This window comes from Ictidomys tridecemlineatus, chromosome 4 (genome assembly GCF_052094955.1).
Source record: "Ictidomys tridecemlineatus isolate mIctTri1 chromosome 4, mIctTri1.hap1, whole genome shotgun sequence".
In the NCBI taxonomy this organism is placed as follows: domain Eukaryota; kingdom Metazoa; phylum Chordata; class Mammalia; order Rodentia; family Sciuridae; genus Ictidomys; species Ictidomys tridecemlineatus.
This window is the reverse complement of record NC_135480.1, coordinates 174466404-174488655: the sequence shown is the minus strand read 5'-3', so window position 1 is coordinate 174488655 and position 22252 is coordinate 174466404. Positions and strand designations below refer to the sequence as shown.

The 22252-nt window shown below is 46.6% G+C and overlaps 3 protein-coding genes across 5 annotated transcripts; 1 reads left to right on the top strand and 2 right to left on the bottom strand.

Annotated features, from left to right (window-relative positions):
• Positions 1-191: 191 nt before the first annotated feature.
• Ca9 (carbonic anhydrase 9) lies at positions 192-6582 on the bottom strand. Its single transcript, XM_005326248.4, has 11 exons — positions 5969-6582; positions 5107-5136; positions 4675-4845; positions 4377-4519; positions 4212-4304; positions 3166-3232; positions 1526-1683; positions 1210-1345; positions 1043-1072; positions 579-660; positions 192-483 (listed from the first exon to the last, which is right to left on the bottom strand). The coding sequence occupies exons 1-11, from the start codon at positions 6303-6305 to the stop codon at positions 417-419; spliced, it is 1314 nt and encodes a 437-aa protein (XP_005326305.2). The 5' UTR covers positions 6306-6582; the 3' UTR covers positions 192-416.
• A 4517-nt stretch (positions 6583-11099) lies between these two features.
• Positions 11100-20519, top strand: Arhgef39 (Rho guanine nucleotide exchange factor 39). Of its 2 annotated transcripts, none has more exons than XM_040286016.2 (9): positions 11100-15332; positions 15519-15613; positions 15858-15978; positions 16251-16369; positions 16954-17024; positions 17266-17394; positions 17551-17780; positions 18000-18088; positions 18273-20519. In XM_040286016.2, the coding sequence occupies exons 1-9, from the start codon at positions 15195-15197 to the stop codon at positions 18283-18285; spliced, it is 1005 nt and encodes a 334-aa protein (XP_040141950.2). In that variant the 5' UTR covers positions 11100-15194; the 3' UTR covers positions 18286-20519. The 2 variants fall into 2 exon arrangements, with proteins under 2 accessions (XP_040141950.2, XP_005326304.2); XM_005326247.4 differs by having other exon boundaries at positions 11102-15332; positions 18270-20519.
• Ccdc107 (coiled-coil domain containing 107) lies at positions 19008-21782 on the bottom strand. 2 transcript variants are annotated; one of them, XM_013359044.4, is made up of 6 exons: positions 21591-21782; positions 21353-21504; positions 19693-19753; positions 19503-19593; positions 19343-19434; positions 19008-19244 (listed from the first exon to the last, which is right to left on the bottom strand). In XM_013359044.4, exons 1-6 carry the CDS (start codon positions 21694-21696, stop codon positions 19030-19032), a joined length of 717 nt encoding a protein of 238 aa, XP_013214498.2. In that variant the 5' UTR covers positions 21697-21782; the 3' UTR covers positions 19008-19029. The 2 variants fall into 2 exon arrangements, with proteins under 2 accessions (XP_013214498.2, XP_013214497.2); XM_013359043.4 differs by having other exon boundaries at positions 19322-19434; positions 21591-21778.
• Positions 21783-22252: the final 470 nt, after the last annotated feature.

Here is a 22252-nt window from a genome sequence, read left to right as displayed (position 1 = left end):
TCTCTCTCTCAAAAACAAACAAACAAAGGAACCAGCCCCACTGACCCCTGGACTTGGACACCTAAAATTCATTTTGGACTAACTATAAGAATAAATCTGTATTACCACCAAGATTGTGAAAATTTGTTAAAGCAGCAATGGGAAACTAATATACCAACCTTCTGGTTTGAGGGAAAAAGGTGACTTACACATTTTGTTAGGAATATTTATTTTTTTAAAAAATCTGGAAGTTGAGTGCAATCTTGCTTTGCTACTATAAGATCCCATTTCAGTGGCTTTAGGGGGGAAAAGACGAAGAAGAAACATTCTTTGGAAATTAAAAAGGAATCATCTAGTGGGCAAAATAGGAAAAAGTTTCCAGCTCCCCCCAGAATCCTCTAGCTGGCTTATCTGCATATTTTCCAAGTTCCGGGCTTCTAGGCTCCAGTTTCCGCCATCTCTGGTGGGCTGTAGCTAACACCCTCTTTGGTCCTACTTCTGTGTCTATACAACAAGGAACTTGAATCAGAAAACTGGCCCTGGATAAGTTAATTTGCATGCACTCCACAAAGGGTGGGTGGGAGAGGGTCAGTGAATACCTGTGCTGCCTCCCCATCTGCACAAGGAAGGCGATACTGGTGACAGCAAACAGGAAGCCAAACACCAGGGCCAGGATGTCACCTGAGAGGAAGAGGAGAAGGACCACCTTAAGAGGGGTGCCTGGGGTCCACTGGGTCCCTTTAGGCCTGCTTCAATGGTTGCCACACCATCAGCCCCAGACTTCTGTCTCTGGAAGAGGACAGCCCAGAAAACCATGGATGCACTGGAAGGTTTTCTTCCTAACAGCTAGGTAAAAATTGTTTGGGAGAGAGGATGCTAGAACATTTGGAGAGCTTCATCCTCATCAACTAAGTCATGGGGTCAGTGGGGGAATCCCCCTCACCAGTCTGACTCTGTCATATTAGGGACAGGGGTCTGTTCAAGGAAGAGGAGAGGAAGCATAGGTGGCCCGATTACCCCCTGGGGCTGAATGATGCTAAGAGTAAAAGGGACACAGACTCACCGGCAGCAAGGCAGGAGGAATTCATGTGGACTGAAGAGAAAAAGGAGACATTAGAGCCAGAGACTGTAGCCACCAGTGATAGACTCTGATATAAATGAAGACATGTGAGGAGGAAGGACCTATGGCTGGGGTGATGTAGCAATATGGGACACCAGACAAAGCTGCACCTGGCTCAGGGTGACTGTCCACTTCAACAGGGAAGGAGGCCTCAATCATTCGCCCATTCAAAGGCTGTGTGGCTCGGAAGTTCAGCTGTAGCCGAGAGTCATGAGATTCCCACAGGGAACTGGAGAGGATGTGGAGCTGGGAAGGTCAACGGATAGTAAAGGTAGACTCCAGAAAATAAAAGAGGACTGGGGATGTAGCTCACTAATGGAGAGCTTGCAAAGCATATGCAAGGCCCTGGATTCAATCCCCCAACACCACAAAAAATAAAAATAAAAAAAGGAAACAAAAGGGTCCCCCACCATGCCCAAGTCTTACCTGCTTAGCACTCAGCCTCACTGTCTGATTGAACACAGTCCAGATGACCCCCTGGGCACAGGGGGGTGTGGTCAGAGATCCCTCATATCGGAAATAGCGGCTGAGGTCAGAGGGCAGCAGGGCTGATACATCCAGTCCTGGGACCCAGATCTCTGAGTCTGTGGAGAAGACTTGTTGGTGTCTCACTTAGACTATGTCCCCTTAAAGTTCTGAGGTTGAGAGATACAGTTTCACCTCCCAAAACCAACTTAAATCCCTGAGCATACTTCTTCACTATGTGTGATCCCTTCCCGTAACTCCACATAGGAAAACTCAAAAGGAAGTAAAGGGCTTTGAGCAATCCGATGAGGTCTCACAGAGTGAGAAAAGAAGACTGAGCCTTCACTCTTACTTTGCATACCATCATAACTTGCTGGATCACCAATTTAAGCCCAGAGTGAATTAAACAGAAAAAATGAAGCTAGGGAAATAACTCAGAGATAGAATGCTTGCCTAGCATGGACCTTGCCTTGCAAAGACCTGGTTTTGAACCCTGGTATAACTAAATAAATAAATTTGAATAACTTGTAAATAAACTAATATTCATAATTATCAAAAACAGACACAAAACTTCAAAGGCAGCTGGGTGTGATGGCACACGCCTATAATCCCAATCACTGGGGAGGCTGAGACAGACAGGAGGATCACAAGTTCAAAACCAGCCTCAGCAACTTGCTGAAGCCCTGTCTCAAAATTAAAAAAAAAAAAAAAAAGCTGAGGATGTATCTCAATCATGAAGTACCCCTGGGTTCAATCCCCAATGCCACAAAAACAAAACAAAAAACCCTCCAGAGGCACACTTCTTTCCATTTAACAAAAACCTAAAGGTCCAGTGGAGTAAGTGAAGTTTAAAATGACCCACTGCAACTGAGAAAGATTTCCAACAACTGTTTCTATAAAAACTTCAAATATTTGATGATTATAAATGAGAAACATAGAGTTTTCAGAAAAAGTATATCTTTCCACACTCAACCCAGGAATTTCCAAACACTTTTTTTTTTTTGTCCTTTTTTTCTTTTCTTTTCCTTTTTTTTCTAATTTTGTTTTCAGTTTGGTTTTTGGTTTGGAATCATCAAGCCTATGGGCAACAGCTTGCCTGTGGTCAACTTCACAGTTATTATCCAGATCAAAGCTAGTTCACACCCAACTCCATCCAATCTCCTTTCTCAGATCTGAAGCTCTCAAAACCTTTTTTTTTTTTTTTTTAAATAATGGTACTGGGGATTGAAGCCAGGGGTGCTCTACCACTGAGCTACATCCACAACCCTTTTTATTTTGAGACAGTGTCTTGCTAAGTTGCTGAGGAGGACCTTGAACTTGCCATCCTCCTGCTTCAGGCTCCCAAGTCACTGGCATTACAAATGCAGGTATGCACATTGCACAGCTATGTCTTTTTTTCTTTTTCTTTCTTTTTTTTTATTATTTATTTATTTATTTAGAGATGGGGTGTCACTAAATTGTCCTTGCCTCAATCTTGGAACTCTCTTGCCTCAGCCTTCTAAGTAGCTGGGATTACAAACATGTGCCACCATACCCAGCTCCCCAGGGCAAGTGTTTAAGCATTAGGGTATAGAAAGTAGTGGCCAGACCTACAAACTGACCTTCCTCAGCAATTTCTTCCAAATGTGACAGCAACTGCTCATAGGCATTGTTTTCTTCTGGGCCCTCCTGGGGGTGAAAATGCAAAACAGACTTATACCTATAATCTAGGGCCTAGCCTGGAGGCCTAAACATGGGGTGGGTTTCCCATAATCCTCCCCCATTCCTCACCTCTGAGAGGAAATCTTATTACTCTTATTGAGTAAGTTTATTACTCTTATTTTGCAAACTAATGAGCTTGGTGAATTGGGTTTCAATGGCAAACTGGAGGAGGAAGAGGAGGAGGAGGAGGAGAAGCTGCCACTTCACTAGGATACTAGGCCCTCAAGGACCTTGGCCTTGCTAACTTTTATACATATACATACACTGCATGGTTCTCCCACAGAAAACCTTAATACACCTTGTATTTGTGCTACTTCTGCATTCACTTTAATAACTCATGTTTGGCTTTTGGAACTTGGTCCTGACGTGCTATTTCTGAAGCATTTCTCTGAACATTGTGCTGTGAGTTTGGCATTTGTGAATGAGCCTAGCAGGTCTCTCATCCTTTCCCTTTACTGGCCTCCTCTAATCATGGCATATATATCCTTGATCATTAAGGTCCAAAGAGGTCAATAAATGCTGCATTTTAGGAAGGGAAATGACAAGAGTTAATAGAGAAATTACTTCTTCCAATGCTAATTGTTTCATCTGCCATCCCCCAAACGGGCCACATTGTATTTGCACGTACTGTTCTCTCTGGTTGGAATGTTTCCATTTTTTTCCTGTCAAAAGCTTCAGAATTAACCTCCTCCCTGACCACCGTTTTACTGTGTCCTTCCCATTACCTATCATGTCAGCTCCCACGGGTTGTGAGTTCCTTAGAGGCAAGGACCCACAGCTTCTGAATCTTTTTTTATGGTCCAGTGCCTGGTTCAACATGGGTGTTGAATGAGGATGAAGGCTAGAGGCCAGAGTGACAGTTTGGGGATAGGATCTCTGAGGGCAAGATACATTGGACCCCAGGGAAGAAGGGAACGGGAGTGGGAGGGGTGTGCAGATCTGGTACCTGTAGGAAGGCGGCCAAAACCGCCAGGCCTCCCGGGCGCCCCAAGGCCTCATCAACTCCCGAAAATGCAGTGCTGAGGTGAACTACATGGATCTGGAGAAAACACCGGGGTCAAAGTGGGGTACATCTCGGGCCACGCCCCTTTGCCCCTACTCGGATGCTCACCTCGGCAGGGAAATGGTGGCCATCAACAGAGTGCTCTGAGCCCGGGCGATCCGAAGTACCCCAGTGCAGATGCAACTGCAGGGCTCTGTACTCCCGCCCGGGACCCAGGGCCATCTCCAGCCCGGGAGGCAGAGTCAGCTGCACTGCGGGGGGAGCGCCAGGTGAGCCCGACCCTGTCTCGCCTGCCCGCGGGTGAAACCAGCCTAACCCCAAAGCACCTCCCCAACCGCCCTCATCTTCGTCCCATCCCCAGACAGTCCCTTCGGTTTCCCTGAGGCTCCACCCCAGACCCCCTCACCGGTGTGCCCATTGTTGCGCAGGCGCAGTTCCGGACGTGGCGGTAGCGCAAAACCCTGAAGCTGTGGGGGTCGCAGCGCGCGGCTGAACGCAGTGAGTTCCGGGCGGATATCTATGGGGGACTGAAAGCGGCCTGCGCAGGCTGGGGACACCTGGGGCCAGGGCGGGTTGCCTGGGAATAGAGAGTATGGTGGAGAAGTCTGGTGACTAGGTAAGGAACTTTTAAGCAACCTGGGCGAAAAAGTGAAGCGGGTGGAGTCTGGAGGCCTCGGAGCGGGAAATAGAAATCAGGGATGTGGGCGGGGACCGGAGCCGGCGGGGACCGGAGCCTGCCGTGAATGGGACGCCCAGAAACCAGTCTTGGAATGGTTGTGGGGCAGATCAACAGAGCCGGGTTCCCAGGTTGGATCTCTGCAGGGAGTGGGAGTCTCACCTCCGTAGCGCCAATGAATGTGGCCATCCCCTGCGTAAATGAGAAGGATGTACAAGCCAGCCTTAGAGCCCATCCCTTCCCAGGGGTCGGGAGAAATAGGTCCCCCACCTCGCGGCAGGGCCCCATAAATTAAGATGTCTTACAGGGCATAGCAGGTAACAAATGTCTGAAGCGGACCACGTGCAAAAACGCAGTGGACTGCAACCAAACATAACACTGGAGCCGGGAGGGCAAACAATGGCCCCATTGGCCCCGGAGATACCTGTTTGCAACCACTAGATTAGGATCTGTAGAGTAGGTGAGTACCTCAGTCCCCAAGCCCAACTCAGTAGACCATCTTTTTCCTCTCTCCCTTATTCATCCCTTTCCCATACTCATTCCACTGCTCTTCCTAGTCTCCAACTCTTTTCCCTGAGTTCCTGGCTTGGAAATCAAGATACCAGGTCCCTCTCCTGTTGTTGATTCCTTCTTCCTAGTCCCAGCTTCTTCCTTGCAGACTGAAGCTGAGAAAGTCTACAGGTTCTGCCTTTCCTTTGGTACCCACCCTCTCCCCCTAGTCTTTCCTCTTTTCTTCACATTCTCTCTTCCTCTTCACCTATCCCCCCCTTTCTGGGCAGTCCTGTTCTCCTTCTCCTCTCCAATCTCCCCATTCTTTCCCATCTATTCCAGCAGTTCTCCATATTTTTCCTTTCCCCATCTTTCCTCTTCTAGCGCTGAAAGACAGAGGGGTCTAATGGTGGGGGAGCCCCCTGGAGGGGTTTCTCTTAGAGAACAGGCTCCTTCCCTGAATGATCTCTGCCAGGAGTAGGGAGAGGTGGCATGATTCTGCTGAGCCTAAATTTGGAGGCTGATGACCACTTACCTTTTTTGTTCCCGGGAGCTTTACTTGGGTGACCTTGACTGTCCCCAGGAGCTTCAACAGTTGGTAGATCCTCTAACTTCAGGGAGTTGTCCTCTTCTGGTTTAGAAGTAATTTCAGGTGAATCCTCCTCCCCAGGTGGATCCTCTTCACTGTACAAATCCTCCTGGCCCAGTGGACTGTCTTCCCCAGATGAACCTCCTCCCATAGAGTGATCCCCCTGCATCCAGGACAGTTTCTGGGGATGGGCAGGCACCAGGAGCAGTAGCAACAGCAGCAGTTGCACAGTAGGGGCTGGGATCAACAGAGGGAGCCAGGGGTTGGGGCACAGGGAAGCCATGCGGCTGACTGGGGTGTCCCGGGACACGGTGTGGTGTGTACGGGCTGTACGTGCATAGGAAACAGGAGCTGGGTGGGGGAGGAGCGAGCCTTGAGGGGAGCAGGCTGACTCACAGAGTGCCCTTTTGTAGAGATGGAGCCAAAGTCCCGCGGGTCTGTCTGGCCCTGTGCCCCCTCCCCGATACCAAAGCTTGGATGGGGTGGAGTGAGGGGCAGGTGTGTTCACAAGCACAAGGTTATCGGGGTCATGGGCCTAGCATGGAACCCAAGGCACCGCCTGGCACTGTACAGGCTCTCCCTGGCACCAGCCAGCTGCTTGCCAGCAGCAGCCTCAGCTAACCCTGGCCTGCTTCCCAGCCCTAAGAAAGGAAGGGAAAAGACAGGGAAGCTGGGGCCCCTGTCGCCTGGCTAAGAGGGAAAGCAGCCCACCTCTGGCCCAGCCAGGGAGCAGAATGGGGCAGGGCAAGCTGTAAGGGTAAATAGGTAAATGTGTAGGAGGGTAGGTAGGAGGCAAATTTGAGCATGAATGAAAAACTGAATGTATGAATGAAAAACTGGGGTGTCTGAAAGAAATTCTGGTGGGTTTAAACTAAATTTATCTAGTTTTCATCTTTCCACCTGCTCAAAAACCTTCATTGGTTTCTCACTGCTTACCAAAGTATGCCCATTTTCTCCTTCTCACTTGCATGTCCCTTCAAAACCTTTCCTAAGAGATCTTTCCATCTTATCTCCTCCCACTCTTCCTCAAACTCCAAATTAAACCATTCATTTTCATAAACTCCTTTCCTCCCTTTTTTTGTTTTTTTTTTTTGTGTATGTGTGTGTGTGTGTGTGTGTGTGTATGTGTGTGTGTGTGTGGTGCTGGGGATAGTGTGTGTATATGTGTGTGTGTGTGTGGTGCTGGGGATTGTGTGTGTGTGTGTGTGGTGTTGGGGATAGTGTGTTTGTGTGTGTAGTGCTGGGGATTGTGTGTGTGTGGTACTGGGGATAGTGTGTGTGTATCTGTGTATGTGTGTGTGTGGTGCTGGGGATAGTGTGTGTGTGTGTGTGTGTGTGGTGTTGGGGATAGTGTGTTTGTGTGTGTAATGCTGGGGATTGTGTGTGTGTGTGTGTGGTGCTGGGGATTGCATGTGTGTGTGTCTGTGGTGCTGGGGATAGTGTGTGTGTGTTTGTGTGTGTGGTGCTGGGGATAGTGTGTGTGTGTGTGTGTGTGTGTGTGTGTGTGTGTGTGTGTGTGTGGTGCTAGGGATAGAACCCAAGGCCTCATGGGCAGACAAATGCTCTACCACTGAGCTAAAACTCCTAACCCCCTATTTTTTTTTTTTTTTTGTATGCGGGATTGAAATCAGGAGTGCTTTACCAATGAGAACTACATTCCCAGTACTTTGTATTTTTTATTTTGAGATAGAGTATTGCTAAATTGCCCAGGCTTGGCCTCAAATTTGTGATTCTCCTATCTTTTGACTTGCTGGGACTTTAGACATGCGCCACCACACCTAACTCAAACTATTCATTTTTTCTTCTCCTTTTTTCTTTTTATTGGATCCTGCTATTGAACCCAACAGGTATTTAACACTGAGCCACATCCCCAGCCCTTTTATTTTTTATTTTGAGACAGGGTCTCACTGAGTTGCTTAGGGCCTTGCTTAGTTGCTGAGGCTAGCTTTGAACTTAATCCTCCTGCCTCAGCCTTCTGAGTTGCTGGGATTATAGACATGTGCCACCATGCCTAGTTTATTTATTTATTTTTTTTTGCTCCAAACTGTTTACCACCTTTTTAAATCTAGTTCTCATTGCCTTTAATGCCATTCACTGAAGACTTTTTGTTTGTTTGTTTTGCTGTGCTGGAGATAAAACCCAGAACATCCTCTGTAATAGGCAAGCACTCCTCCACTGAGCTACATCCCCAACCAATGCCATTCACTGTTGCATTTGCTATTTATTCAACACCTACTATACGTCAAGCACTAGGCTTTGGACTGGGTGTCTGGAAATGAATAAGAGAATCCCCTCTTTAAGAAGCTCACTGTCCAGTGAGCAAGGGCAAGTACTCTCATATTTTGGGGGAGAGAGAGTCCTTCTGCCTCAGAAAGTAATAAGTAGGTAAAATTTGATCAGGACTTTGAAGAGGAAGAAGTAGCAGTCCAATTGATTTTTTTTTTTTAAATGGGGATAATGGTAGTCTGAAAAAAAAGGGTAGGCATAAAATATTTTGAGCAAGAGAGTGGCCAATTATGTCATGTTGAGAGTAAGTCCCAACCGTAAATTGGAGGGGGAAATTGGATGTAAGAGGATGAGGTAGAAGAGTGAAAGGACATCAAGAATGGTCTCCTAGGGCTGGGAATATAGCTCAGTTGGTAGAGTGCTTACCTCGTATGCACAAGGCCCTGGGTTCAATCCCCAGCGCCACAAAAAAAAGAAAGAAAGAATGGTCTCCTAATATGCCCATTTAATGAGTATTTACTGAGCCTCCTCCAATCCTCCTGGTATTGCTCACAGCCCTAGGGATGCAGCATGGAACAGAAAACAGCCTTCATTGTTCTGTAGCTCACATTTTAGAAAGGCCCCTAAGGCTCTGACAAGTCATTTCATGTCCATATCTAGGGCCATTCAACAGGCATGAACCAGCATAGTTGTATAGGTATATTGAAATATTTCTAATCATGTTGGCATACAGCTTCAGCCCCTTAATCCAGGGTACCCTACTATCCCATCTCCTCCCTGGGAACACTATTGTCCTCATGATTCCTTATCTAAAGGGGTCATCCCTAGCATAGAGGAGCCTCAGAACCCCATTTGAGTGCTTCAGTTCTGACACATTGGTGCTTGTGCTAAACTATAGAGTTAAACTGTCTCCCTGTGTCCTTTGTCTAAATCTCTTCTCAAGACTCAGTTCACAGGCCAACTCCTCCAGGAAGCCTTCACCAGCCCTCTACCACCAGTCCAGAAGAGATCTCTACTGCCTCTGAGCTACCACAGTTCTTTGCCCGCCTTTGATAATAAACTTGCCCACCATCTAACTCATATTAGGGTGATTTATGACATTTTATCTGCTCTAATAACCTTAAGTACCATTAGGGCAGGGTCCAGTATTTGATTGAGTCAATCTTTTATTCAGTAACTATTAGGTAGATCACCTTGCCAGGTGCTTGAAAAATACCAAAATGACTGAGATGTCTTCCTTCCCCTCAGCTCATCATCAATAACCTTTGTATTTCAAATCACAGCTGTCCCAGGAGGATGACATCACATTTTTTATGGCACCCCAAATTATCTGCCTTGACTGAGTGACTTTCATTGTTCCCAAAATTTGTATGGCTAAATAAAAGCTCTTCTCCAAGTGGTCATCTTATGAGATAGTCAGCCCAAAATTCTAGGTTGTCTTTCTAAAGCCAAATTCCAAGCCATATTCCAATTCTGTAGCATTCTGATCCAGCATGCAATCTGGATGGTGAGCTATGTTGTCAGCACCTTGTTTGGCAACCAAAACCTGGAAGGCAAATGGTAAGATCTGAATTGGATGGGCCTGTGCAAGACAGAATGTGGTAACTAATTTAGTTGAGGTGTGAGAGGTTTTGGGAGCAGAGACAGTAAAAGTACCATGCTAACTGGAGACTGTACAACTAGACATCTTTCTCCTACATGAGTCAGCTTTTGTTCATTTCTCTTTCCAAATATTCTGAACATTTGAGTCTTTTTCTTTTTTAGGCAGGATCTCTCCATACACTTCCCTGAAGCATTAGCTATGACCCCATATCTCTATGTACATCCCTCCCCACTATCTGTGGGGCATTCTCTGAGTATTTCAGATCACATATCTGCCTATAGGTGCTGAACTCTCACTCTGTTACAGCTCACTAACTTTCCAAACACTCTTCCCTATGGTTCCATCTCTCCCTTGCCTTTCTAGAGTTACTGTTCCTCTGGCCTGGGTGGAGATGTGAACTCTGATCCTGGATCACACCTTCACAGCTGGGAGTCTGCCAAACACTAAAACAGGTTTGAGCTCCTGGAATTCTTGTGTCCTGAATCTGCCCAGGTCTAATCAACTGGGGTAGTCCCCACCTGGTGCAGAAGTCACTGCAGTTGTTTAAGACCAAGTTTTCTGTCAACGGGATCTGTGTTGTCAAACACTCAGGAACACGTTACTTAAACGTGTTTCTGATTAGCTCAGGGTTGCAGAGGAGGGAGGTATTTGCTGACAGGGTAGAATGAGAAAAGATCCCTTTTCTCCAACCACGGATTGGGAACAAAGACGGGTCAAAGCCTTTCTGGAGGTTTGAGGCTGACCTGTAGTTCTGGCCCATTGCACCATCTGTATTAATAGTTCCTTAGGGCGGCTGTAATAAGGGCTTCTGTAACAAATTACCACAAACTCGCTGGGTATAGTCTTGCGCACCTTAATCTCAGCTACTTGGAAAGCTGAGGCTGAAGGATCACAAATTCAAGGACAGCCTCAGCAATGTAACAACAACCTGGTTCAAATTAAAACATAAAAACTGGGGTGTAACTCAATGTTAGAGCGACCCTGGGTTCAATCCCCCAAATCTGAGAAAAACGTTATCAAAAACTAGGTATAAACAACAGAAATTTATTCTTTCACAGTTCTGAAGGCCAGAAGTCTAAAATTAAGGTATTAGTGGGGCCAGGCTCCTTAAGAAGCCTCCAGGGAGGAATCTTTCCTTGCCTCTTCTAGATTCTTATGACTCCTGGGCTTGAGGCTGACAATAACACCATATGGGAGTCTGCCAAACACTAAACAGGTTTGAGCTCCTAGAATTCTTTTTTTTTTTTTTTTTTTTTTTTAGTAACTTCTGGAATTCTTGTGTCCTGAATCTTCCCAGGTCAGGACACAGCATACTCCAATATCTGCCTGCTTTATGTGGCAGCTGCCTCTGATGCTGTGTCTTCTACAGGGTGACTTTATTTATTTTTTTGATACTGGGAATTGAACCCAGAGGCACTTTATCACTGAGCTACATCCCCAGCTCTTTTTATTTTGAGACAGAGTCTCACTAAGCTGCTTAGGGCCTCGGTTAGTTGCTGAGGCTGGCCTCTAACTTGGCAATCCTCCTGCCTCAGCCTCCTGAGCTGCTGGGATTACAGGTGTACCCCACAGGGTATCAATACCAACACACTTTTTGGATTTAGGTCCCACTGAGATAATTCAAGATGATCTCATCTCAAGATCTTTAATCTATAAAGACCCTTTTTCCAAAGAATGTCACATTTGCAGGCTAAAGGCATGGACCTGGACAGGTCTTTCTGGGGGCCACTGTTTAGTCTATCATCAGTGTGGTGGAACTAGAGTGGATACACAGAATGTCCTTAGTATGTCTTCTCAGCTTTTCCCTCTCCTTCCTCCACAATTGAATGATTCCCTCACCTGAGCTCACAGTAGGCTCTGTTCTCTCCCTTAAGCACAGTCACAATGGCAGCATCCTCAAACATACCGGTCACCAACTGCCTCCACCAGGCATTCTGATGTTCTATTCTCATCACCTGGGGTCACAGTGATACTGATGACTATGGGATTCTCTGGCTTTTTCCATACTTGAGCTTTTAGTATGAACTGTGCCTCATTCATTTGAGACAGTGTAACCATATGTTGTCACCAGTTTCCACGGGACCTGAGCATAAGATACAGTTTGATCCAAACTCTTAACTTTTCTCCATCCAAGATCTTCAAGTTGTTCCTGCCTGGTCTAAGCCCAGCATTTTCCCATTCTTAGAATTCTTAGAATATCAGAGCTGGAGGGGAGCTTAGAACCCTGACAATCCCCTGGTTCTTGGCTTGGGGCCCAGATTCCTGAGAATCCAAAATGGTAGTTTCTCTCTTAACATTTTGTTTCCTACTATGAAATGTATTTTCTAATTATAAATAAGGCATGCTCAAAGCTGAATACTTGGAAGGAGAAGAGGGACTTTTTAAAATAACTCTATTAGTCCCATTTGTACCTTGAATCTTAGTGATTCACTGTCTGGAACAGGTTAGGTACATAATACATCTTTGTCCAAATTATCTTCACTCTGATCACACAGAGATTAAAAACACAATTAGCTTTTGATTATTTAGTCTTCCTTTTATATGTTACACAGTTTTATAGCCTGCTTTTCCCCCTCAACAATATACTTATAATATAATGAGTGTTTTCTTTTTTATTATTTTTATGTGGTGCTGAGGATCGAACCCAGTGCCTCACATGTGCAAGGCAAGTGCTCTACCACTGAGCTACAACCCCAGCCCCTTAAACATCATTTTTAATGTTTTCATATTATTCCTTCAAATAGCTGGGGGATTTTTTGTTTGTTTTGTTGTTGTTGTTGTTTTGGTAGCACTGGGGATTGAACCCAGGGGCTCCTTACCATTGAGCTACATCCCTACACTTTTATTTTGAGGTTCTCACTAAGTTGTTGAGCCTAGCCTCAAACTTGTAATCTTCCTGCCTCAGCCTCCTAAATAGCTGGGATTATAGGAATAAGCTACTGCACCTGGCTGTACCATAATTTTTCTAACCAGTTCTTTACCATTGGACATTTTAGGTGGTTTCCAGTTTTCTGTTGTTACAAATACTGTGCCAGACATTCTGGCACATATATTTGTCCACATAGTCATTAAGATGCATTTAGGAACCACTAGTCTGATACACTCTGGAGGCTGAGGCAAGAGGATCACAAGTTCAAGGCTCTGGGCAACTTAACGAGGCCCTGTCTCAAAATCAAAAATAAAGAGGTTGGAAATAGCTCAGTGGTAAAGCACCCTATGGTTCAATACCTAGTACCCCCACAAAAAAGAGCTGATACATACATACTAACAAAATGGCATTGCCAATTTACCACATGGCTATTTCCAGTTTTTCAAAAGACTAAATTAGGAAAATTGGGTACATTTATTATTTTTTAAGTTTTTTTTTTTAACTTTGTTGTTTTGTGTTTTACCTTCCTCTATTTTCATAGATTTAAATTGTTCCACTTATTTTTTAGGAATTATTGCTCTTTTAAATTAGGAAACACTCTATTTTCTTTTTTGTTTTTTAGTTGCAGTTGGACACAATACCTTTATTTTATTTATTTTTATGTGGTGCTGAGGGTCAAACCCAGGGCCTCGAATGTGCTAGGCAAGTGCTCTACCACTGAGCCACAACCCCAGCCCCTACATTTATTATTATCATTACTATTTTTTTATTTATTTCCAGCACCAACCATTTTAATCATTTTTCGGCATTTGAGGCCCCAAACATAATTAACATAAACAAGCCATCCTTGTTACACCCTGATAAACACCTGGCCCACAAAACACAAATGTATAATACAATAATTATCTTATAACACTAAATCTTCTATCATTACTCTTTTTGTACTGAATGGAACCCAGGGCCTTGTACTTGGCAGGCAAGTACTCTACAGCTAAGCTACATCCCAGCTGTTTTTTAAATAAGTTTTATTTTGAGACAGTGTCTTAGGAAATTGCCTAGGCTGGCCGGAATTCACAGAGATCCTCCTCCCTCACCCTCAGGCCTCAAGCCCTGCTGGTACACCTTATTATTTTTTAAAAGTATTCTTTTTTTAGTTGAAGGTGGACACACATATCTTTATTTCATTTTTATGTGGTGCTGAGGATCGAACCCAGTGTTTTTTTTTTTTTTTTTATTGGTTGTTCAAAACATTACAGAGCTCAAGACATATCATCTTTCATACATTCGACTCAATTGGAACCCAGTGTTTCACGCGTGCTAGGCAAGCACTCTACCACTGAGCCATAACCCCAGCCCAGTACACCTTATTTTATCTATTTATTTTTTGTGTGTTGAGGATCAAACCCAGGGCCTCATGCATGCTAGCCAAGCACTTTTAACACTGAGCTGCATCCCAGCCCAGGAACATTTTATGTTTATTTTTTATTTTATAGGTACTGGGGCTTGAACCCAGGAGCATTTTATCATTGAGATACATCCCTCGCCCTCTTTTTATTTATTTATTTTTTATTTTGAGACAAGGTCTCTCTTAGTTGCTGACGCTGGCCTTAAATTTGCCACACTCCTGCCTCAGATTCCACAGCTGCTGGAATTATAGGCATGGGCCACCACACCCCGCCAAGTACATTTCATTTTTGGTAAGGCAGCAAAGACCCATCAACTCAAAGCTTTTGCCCTGGGTTAAAATTACAGCAAATCAGAACTACCACTTAATTGACATCCTCATCAGAAGCTAGTGAGCTGTCAGGCTTTGGACCAGTAGGAAATGAATAAAACAATAACTTAAAATCTGTAAACTTGTTTGTTCAGAGGCCAGAAAGGTGTTGAAAACATTGGGAATGACTGAACCCCTTCTGTAGACTGGCATGGGCCCAGGACAGAATACATACCGTAATGATTGTCCCATTCCCAATTCTACAAATAAGACACTGAGGCTAGCCCGGCAGGGTGGCGCCCACCTGTGATCCCAGGGACTCAGGCTGAGACAGGAGGATCGCGAGTTCAAAGCCAGCCTTAGCAAAAGCAAGGTGCTAAGCAACTCAGACTATGTCTCTAAATAAAAAGTAGGGCTGGGGATGTCGCTCAGTGGTCGAATGTCCCTGAGATTAGTCCCAGGTACCCAAAGGGGGTTAAAAAAAAGACATGAGGCCCTGCCAGTGGTTGCACCTATTGAGTGTCCTGACTCCAAACCCAGCTGCTGCCCCAACTTAGTGCGGACACCTCGGCCACAGTCCACGCCCACCTAAGGGGTTGCCCCTGTGTTGGGGTGACCACAGGAAAAGGCGAGCCGATGGCCATCGCGCATGCTCCGTCTTGCGAGCTCCTCCCCTATCCCACCCGGGCCCCGCCCTGGGAGCGTTGGAATTTGAATCTCCGGCGGGCTGCGGCCGGAAGCATCAAACCCTCGGACAGTAATGGAGATCCCAGATCCCAGCTCGCGGTGCCCGGTGCGGGAGCAGCGTGCTCGATGGGAGCGGAAACGCGCCTGCACCGCCCGGGAGCTGCTCGAGACCGAGCGGCGTTACCAGGAACAACTAGGGCTGGTGGCCACGGTGCGGGCCCGGAGCAGCCTCCTCGTGTGGGGTTGGGAGCCCAGGGTGTGGGAAGGTCTCTGCTAGGTGATGACCCCGAGTATGGTGGGTCTTGGATTCTGCATATAGGGGGTCAGGCAAGCGTCTGTCTGGCTGAAGCTTGCATTGGCCTATTCCTCTCGACACCTGTATTCGCTCCTTCCACAGTACTTCTTGGGGATCCTGAAAGCCAAGGGGACTCTACGACCACCTGAGCGCCAGGCCCTATTTGGGTCCTGGGAGTTCATCTACGGCGCCAGCCAGTGAGTGGAAGGGGCGCGAGAAGAGGGAGGGCCATAACTTCTGGCAAGGAGCTCTGTCTTGAGTCAGAGCGAATCAAGTCTGCCAATTTTCTCACCTGTGGCCTTGGCCCAATTCCTTAACCTGCCAGGCTCTCCATCTGTAAAATGGGTTAATAGCACTACCTCGGGGTAGAATTAAGAGAATTAAGTGAGGGAGTCCTTGAGTAGTTCTTGGGCTTCCTTTTTACTGACTTTGCCCACACAGAATGCTGCTTCCCTACCTGGAAGAAGGACAGTGGGGACAGGGGCTGGAAGGCTTCTGCCACCACCTGGAGCTCTACACCCAATTTGCAGCTAATGCGGAGAGGTCCCACACCACCCTACAGGTAACCTGGAGATGACCTCAAATCCATCCCTTTTCCCTAGTGTCTAGTTTGCCCCTCACATTTTCTCTTCATCTAGAAACCAAACTTCATTCACATAATCCCTGCATTTATAGAGCTCTGGGTGCTTAGCCTGTGCTGAGTTTCTCCTAGGGAGACCAAGTTTCTCTCAGGAGCACAGAGCACACAGTTACTGAAGGCTGGAGTTTGTACACAGATGAATGCAATATAAGGAGTGGCTTCTCTTGTTGCCAATTATTTTCCCCTCACTCTAGGAACAACTAAAGAAAAACAAGCGTTTTCGGAGGTTTGTGCACCTTCAGGAAGGTCGCCCTGAGTTTGGGGGACTTAAGCTTCAAGACCTGCTTCCTCTGCCTCTGCAGCGGCTGCAGCAGTGAGTGAACTCCCCTCAATTCCAACCAAGTCTCTTTCAGACTATATAACTGCTGTCCTCAGTTTTGGGGGATGTCATGGGGTCTATCCCAACCTACTGGCTCTCTCCTGAGCCAGATTTTCTTCTATTTTACAAGAGTACATGTGAACACACAAGTACCCATAGTCTGAGACTGTGTAACCCTGTAAAGTGAGTGGGGCTGCAATAGGGTCTGAGACAAGTTATCTGGAGAAGTTTGTTGAAATGAGTGGCCAACCTACACTAGAATCTCTGTCCCTGGGAATGGGTTAAGGGTTCATAGGTTGTCTGCAGCATCCTTCTAGGTTTGATTAACATTCATATCCTGACCTGGCCTTCCAGACTGTGGCCTGCCTTTGACTCTTCAGTGTGGAATTGAAGCGGGCCAAATGGTGTGAGCCCAGGTTCCAAGTCCCAGATGAAAGAAGGGGATACAGTAGCCAGAAGCAGATCTTTCCTGGACCTGCAACTGAAGAATATATGGGGGCTGATTGTGTGTCAAGCAGAGGCAAAGGGAATTTTGCCTGGCTCTACTTCCCCTTGTAGACTTACACTGTTAATTCCAGGTATGAGAATCTGGTTGTTGCTTTGGCTGAAAATACAGGTCCCAATAGTCCTGACCATCAACAGCTCACACGTAAGTTCTTGCTCCTTTTCAGCTCAGGCAGGAGGCTGGCTCTTGTATCCTTTTCTGGTTCTGATTTCCAACAATGTATGTTCCTAGCTTCCACTAATATATCCTTATTGCCCTACCTTTTCTTCAAGAAGTTAGACCCTGACCCAGGTCCCCTCCAGCATAGCCTGTCTTTCACCGGTACCAATCAGTCACCCAAAGTAAAAAGTGTGTGAGCATTGAGGTTGAAGGTGTTATATTCTAGGGGCTGCACGGCTGATAAGTGAGACTGCCCAGAGAGTCCACAGCATTGGTCAGAAACAGAAGAATGAGCAGCACCTCCGGCGAATCCAGGCTCTGCTCAGTGGACGCCAGACAAAGGGACTTACTTCAGGTAGATTGTTTACTTTTTCATCTCAATCCTCAAATCCTTCTTGCCTATCATCTCTTCCTCTATAGAACCCATGCATGCCCCTCAAACTCTACCTCTTTCCTCCTATTCCCATGGATCCTAGAGCTGCACCAAAATAACAGCTCTCCCATCCCCCAGGACGCTGGTTCCTACGCCAGGGGTGGCTGTTGGTGGTGCCTTCCAGTGGGGAACCTCGGCCTCGCATGTTCTTCCTCTTCTCCGATGTGCTCCTTATGGCCAAGCCTCGATCCCCGTTGCACCTGCTGCAAAGTGGCACCTTTGCCTGTAAAGCCCTCTATCCTATGGCCCAGTGTCAACTCTGCAGGGTCTTTGGCCACTCAGGAGGCCCTTGTGGTGGACTGCTCAGCGTAAGTAATAGCAGGAACCCTAGATCCAAAACATATCTCAAACACTATTGGGCCTGTTTATCTCCTTCACCTGGGTCCCTTTTCATAATAATGAGAGGATATAAGAAATACCTGGGGCTTGAGCCTCATAGTTCTCAGTCCTAAATCACCTCAATGGAATAGCAAGGGCTTCAGCCTGGACCTTTCTGAGCCATGCACTAAGAGGTGGTCTCTCCCTAGTTGTCCTTCCCCCGTGAGAAGCTACTGCTTATGTCCACAGACCAGGAGGAGCTGTCACACTGGTACCACAGTCTGACTTTGGCTATCAGGTGAGTTGTGTTGTGTCTTTATCAAGAAGAGTGCTGTGACAAGACCCAGGACTGAAATGAGCAGGATCACAGGTCTAATCCTACCTCATTCCCATATCTCCTGGGACCTTCCCCGACCCTGCAGGTGGCTGTGTCTAAATGGAGTGCTCATGTTAGTACCTGAACTGTTTTTTCTCCACAGCAGCCAGAACAACTAGAGGAATCTTACAAATTCAAAACTCAGAATACTTCGGGGATAGGTCAGAGCCAGAAGTACAAAGGAATCTTCTTCAGCACTAAAAGTACAGAACCCTTCTTGGTTTGACAGGGATCATTTTAAGAATCAGGAACCCAGGCTGGGGACATGGTGGCTGGTGCTTATAATCCTAGCAACTCGAGAGGATCACAAGTTCAAGTCCAGCATGGGCAATTTAGCAAGAGACCCTGTCTCAAAAAATTAAAAGGATTGGGGATGTAGCTCTGTGGTAAACTGCCCCTGGGTCCAGTCCCCAGTACTGCAGACAAAAATCAGGAAATCAGCTAACAACCTCAGCTGAACTAGACCCTCCAACACAGATGAGGGGATTTGGGGCTGGTAAGCTCATACCCTCTATGGGTATGCAGCTTTGTTAAGGGTGGCTATTTTTATGTTGTATATAGTTTTCTATAATTTATTTTCCCACTGGATTTTAATAAATGTTTTGGGAAAGATTATTCTGTCTCACCTATGAAAAAAGGGATTTAGGGGGGGCCCTGAAGGTTGGCATGCTGGTAGCCTCAGGAATACAAGGAAAAGAACTGGAGCTCCCTCTGTCTTCTCTGCTCTCACTCTGGAAGGCAGTGTCTTTTGTCCTAATAAGGGAAGCTTTTCAAGGAGGCCTGAGGCACCTAGTATGGGTGTATGACCAACGGGGAGAGAAAAAAGTGCACAGAAGCAGACTTATTTTACTAAAGGATAGACTTTATTTTACTAAACCTTCAGCTGTTGTCCTTTCTTCCTGGCTGGAGCTGTATCTGGATTCCTTTGTCACAGTCTTACTGTATCTTCTCCTTAGCCCCTGCTCTACTTCCCAGGAAGTCTCTGTGCTCCAATTTATGGGTTCTTCCCAGTCCTGACTGTCACCAGCCTCTTCATCCTCCTCTGTTCTTAAGTCCTCAGGAGAAGGTATGCCGGCCTCTGTGAAAGGAAAGATCAGCATGTTCCAGTTTCAGAGACTATCTCCCCATCACCAGACTCAGCTCTCAACCCTTTACCTGGTTCTGGAACCTCCACACCTTTATCTGGTTTACAGTCTTGTAGAAGCTGGTGGATGGTCTGTAGCTTCATGTTCAGAAGCTCCCGCTGGGCTCCAACCAAAGTAGTCACACTGCAGAAATACTCACTCAGGGGCTGCCCAAACTGTCTCCATTACTCCCACCTGCCATAAATTCTTACCGCTCAAAAAGGGGGTCCAGCTGGGACATTAGATTGTTCAGGTGCTGCTCTGTCTGGGTCAGCTGTTGTGTCAACTGGGCCAGATGCCTCTCTGAGGGTTAGGGAGAAAAGGGGAGCAAAGTTAAGTAACCATTCTGCTGTCCCAGTCTCCTCACCATCACCACCAAGGACAGACTTATGCTTAACCCACCTGACTGCAATGATTCCTCCTTGTCTTTCTCCTCTTGGAAAACTGCAGCATCATCTTTGCCCTGTAGGGGGAGAAGAAAAGGGCAATATAGTAGCAACAAAGTTCTGCTCTAGCACCTAAGTCTCCCATAACTAGTAAGGACAGGAGAATTTGCAGTAGAAAGCTATTGTTTGTTTGTTTTCCTCAGTTGTAAATGAACACAATACTTTATTTTATTGTGGTGCTGAGGATCAAACCCAGTGCCTCACATGTGCTAGGCAAGCACTTTACCACTGAGCCACAAGCCCAGTCCCAGCTATTGGGTTTTTAACCCAATAGAATCTCATTTCTAGTCCAGGTTCTTACCCGAGACATGAAGCAACCTAACAGTATGCCCCCTATATGCTCTATCTGTGGAACTATCTCCAGGAATAAGCAAACCTCTCCAGTTTGATAAAGCTTTGGTTATCAGTTCATACACAAAGTCAGAAATTTTTCCTTTATGTATCCGTAATGCTGACAAAAGCCTTCCAAATAATGTCTGTATTTTCAACATGATAGGAATCTGAAGACAATGGTTGCACTCCTGCCTCCTTCCCATCTTTTCTGGTATAAAATCTTAAATCTTTTGTGTCAGTGCTCCATTCACATGTTTTTCTCCAGTTGCTTTCCTGAGCATGTAGTGCAGATGGAGCACAATAACTTGTTCAGTGTACTGATTTGGGAAGTGGGTTGCCACATCACACAATGGACTTAATAGTCAACTGTAATGCCTCTTTTATAGGTGCTGGTTCTAAGTTGTTTCCTCCTCACTGTACTTGGGCCCAAGAATAAAACTCATTAATCTATCCTTGTTAATTTTTTTTTTAGTTGTAGACAGACACAATACCTTTATTGTTATGTGGTGCTGAGGACCAAACCCAGTACCTCACACATGCAAGGCAAACGCTCCACCCACTGCGCTACAATCCCAGCCCCCAAACTTATTAAATTTTATCATTAAATTCATATCCTCATCCTTGCCTGTCAAGTATACTTGGGATGATTACTAGCTAACTCTTCTAGTTTCATATAATCTCCAAACTGGTTCAGCCCTGTTTCCTTTATTATCATCATCATCATTATTATTTGTTCAAAACATTACGAAGCTCTCAACATATAGCCCTGTTTCCTAATGCAAGTGAGTGATAGGATCAGGACTAAAGATACAGCCCTGGGTGGTACTACTTTCCATTTCAACAGTTTCAATCCACCAAAATGTACTGTCAGCTCATATTTCAGGGCCTCTTTCCCAAGGAGAACCTGAGACTGCTTGATGTCTTGAACTCTGAACACACTGGGGCTGCAGCAATCAACTGCTGCCAAGGCTGGATCCTCACCAAGAACTGCACTTTGGTAGTACACACAGCAGCTGGGTTCAAATCCCAGCTCCACTATTTACTTAGTGATCGCTCTTCATTGGATTGTGGAAGAGGTAAATGTGACGGTCTTCATTTACAATTTACCAGGAGCCCTTCTTATCCATTACCTGTCTGATCCTTCGAACCCTATAACGTGGGAAAGCCAAGAAACTACTGACTTCAATTTATAGACAGAGGGAAGCGGAGTCCTGTTTTTGATACTATAGCGCCCCCACAGGAAATTCAGGCCCTGGAAAGCCCCACCCACTGCCGTCACGCACCTGCAAACACTTGTACAGCACAAAAGCCACGACAGCTGCAGTGTACAGAGCCCCCAAAGGCAGCGCGCCAGCCCGGGCCCGCTCGCGCTGGTCTTTGGGCGGCGACCGCCGACGGGGTTCGGAGGCCCCAAGGCTGACCTGGGCGCCGTGTCCTGCGGAGGGAGAGAAGAGACTCGTCGGCAAAGCGAGGGCTCCTCCCTTGCAGTCCCAGCCTCCCTCCAGCAGCCCTCCCCGGTACCTGGGTGTGTTCCGAAGTCGGAGCTGGGGGGCTCTCCGAGAACCCCAAGCAGCGCAGATATAAGCATCAGCCCCAGGACACCTGAGGACGAAACCGCGCCGGCCATTGCTGGCCCACAGGCGGGCAAGCTGGGTGCCCAGACTTTGCGCGTTGCCCTCCCTCCCTAGTGCGCAGGCGCGCACGCGACCCGAGCGGATCCCGCGCGCCGGATCCCCCAGTGAGGCCACTCCCAATCGTGTGGGGCGTGACCATAGGATATTTGCATAAGACCAATTCCTGGCTTTCTTAAGTTAGTTCATTGTCCACCGATTTAGGTATTCTATTAGTCAAAACGCTCCCAGAAACATAAACTCTTAAAAAAAAAGTTATGCTTGAAAATCCTTTCTTTTATATCCGCATCACCAATTTCCTCACCCTAATCAAAAGATTAAGTTTCTCCTAGAGCTATAAAGAGCCACAGAGCACAACAGGAACCGCAGTGCGTGCTGAAGGCCTGTTTCCTAGGCTACAAACGAGGGACTAGTTCCTTACCTTTCCGCCTAGGGGAAAGTCCCCGGACCTCCGGCAGAGAGTGCCACGTGCGCTCGCACGTAGACCTTCCCGCCAGTCACTGGCTTATCCGCCAAGAAGCGATCCCGCCGCGTGCGACGGGGGAGCTGAGC

What these genes read in the sequence shown, in the direction of transcription:
- Ca9 (XM_005326248.4), bottom strand. Translation starts at nt 6,305, where the DNA reads ATGGCTTCCCTGTGCCCCAACCCCTGGCTCCCTCTGTTGATCCCAGCC. An exon ending in CATTCATTGGCGCTACGGAG is followed by an intron (nt 4,846 to 5,106) that starts GTGAGACTCCCA and finishes CTCTATTCCCAG; the next exon opens with GCAACCCGCCCTGGCCCCAG. An exon ending in TGAGGCTGAGTGCTAAGCAG is followed by an intron (nt 1,346 to 1,525) that starts GTAAGACTTGGG and finishes TGACCTTCCCAG; the next exon opens with CTCCACATCCTCTCCAGTTC.
- Arhgef39 (XM_005326247.4), top strand. Translation starts at nt 15,195, where the DNA reads ATGGAGATCCCAGATCCCAGCTCGCGGTGCCCGGTGCGGGAGCAGCGT. An exon ending in AACTAGGGCTGGTGGCCACG is followed by an intron (nt 15,333 to 15,518) that starts GTGCGGGCCCGG and finishes CTCCTTCCACAG; the next exon opens with TACTTCTTGGGGATCCTGAA. An exon ending in TGACCATCAACAGCTCACAC is followed by an intron (nt 17,025 to 17,265) that starts GTAAGTTCTTGC and finishes GTTATATTCTAG; the next exon opens with GGGCTGCACGGCTGATAAGT.
- Ccdc107 (XM_013359043.4), bottom strand. Translation starts at nt 21,696, where the DNA reads ATGGCCGGCGCGGTTTCGTCCTCAGGTGTCCTGGGGCTGATGCTTATA. An exon ending in TGCTGTACAAGTGTTTGCAG is followed by an intron (nt 19,754 to 21,352) that starts GTGCGTGACGGC and finishes CTCCCCCTACAG; the next exon opens with GGCAAAGATGATGCTGCAGT. An exon ending in CTGGACCCCCTTTTTGAGCG is followed by an intron (nt 19,435 to 19,502) that starts GTAAGAATTTAT and finishes GTATTTCTGCAG; the next exon opens with TGTGACTACTTTGGTTGGAG.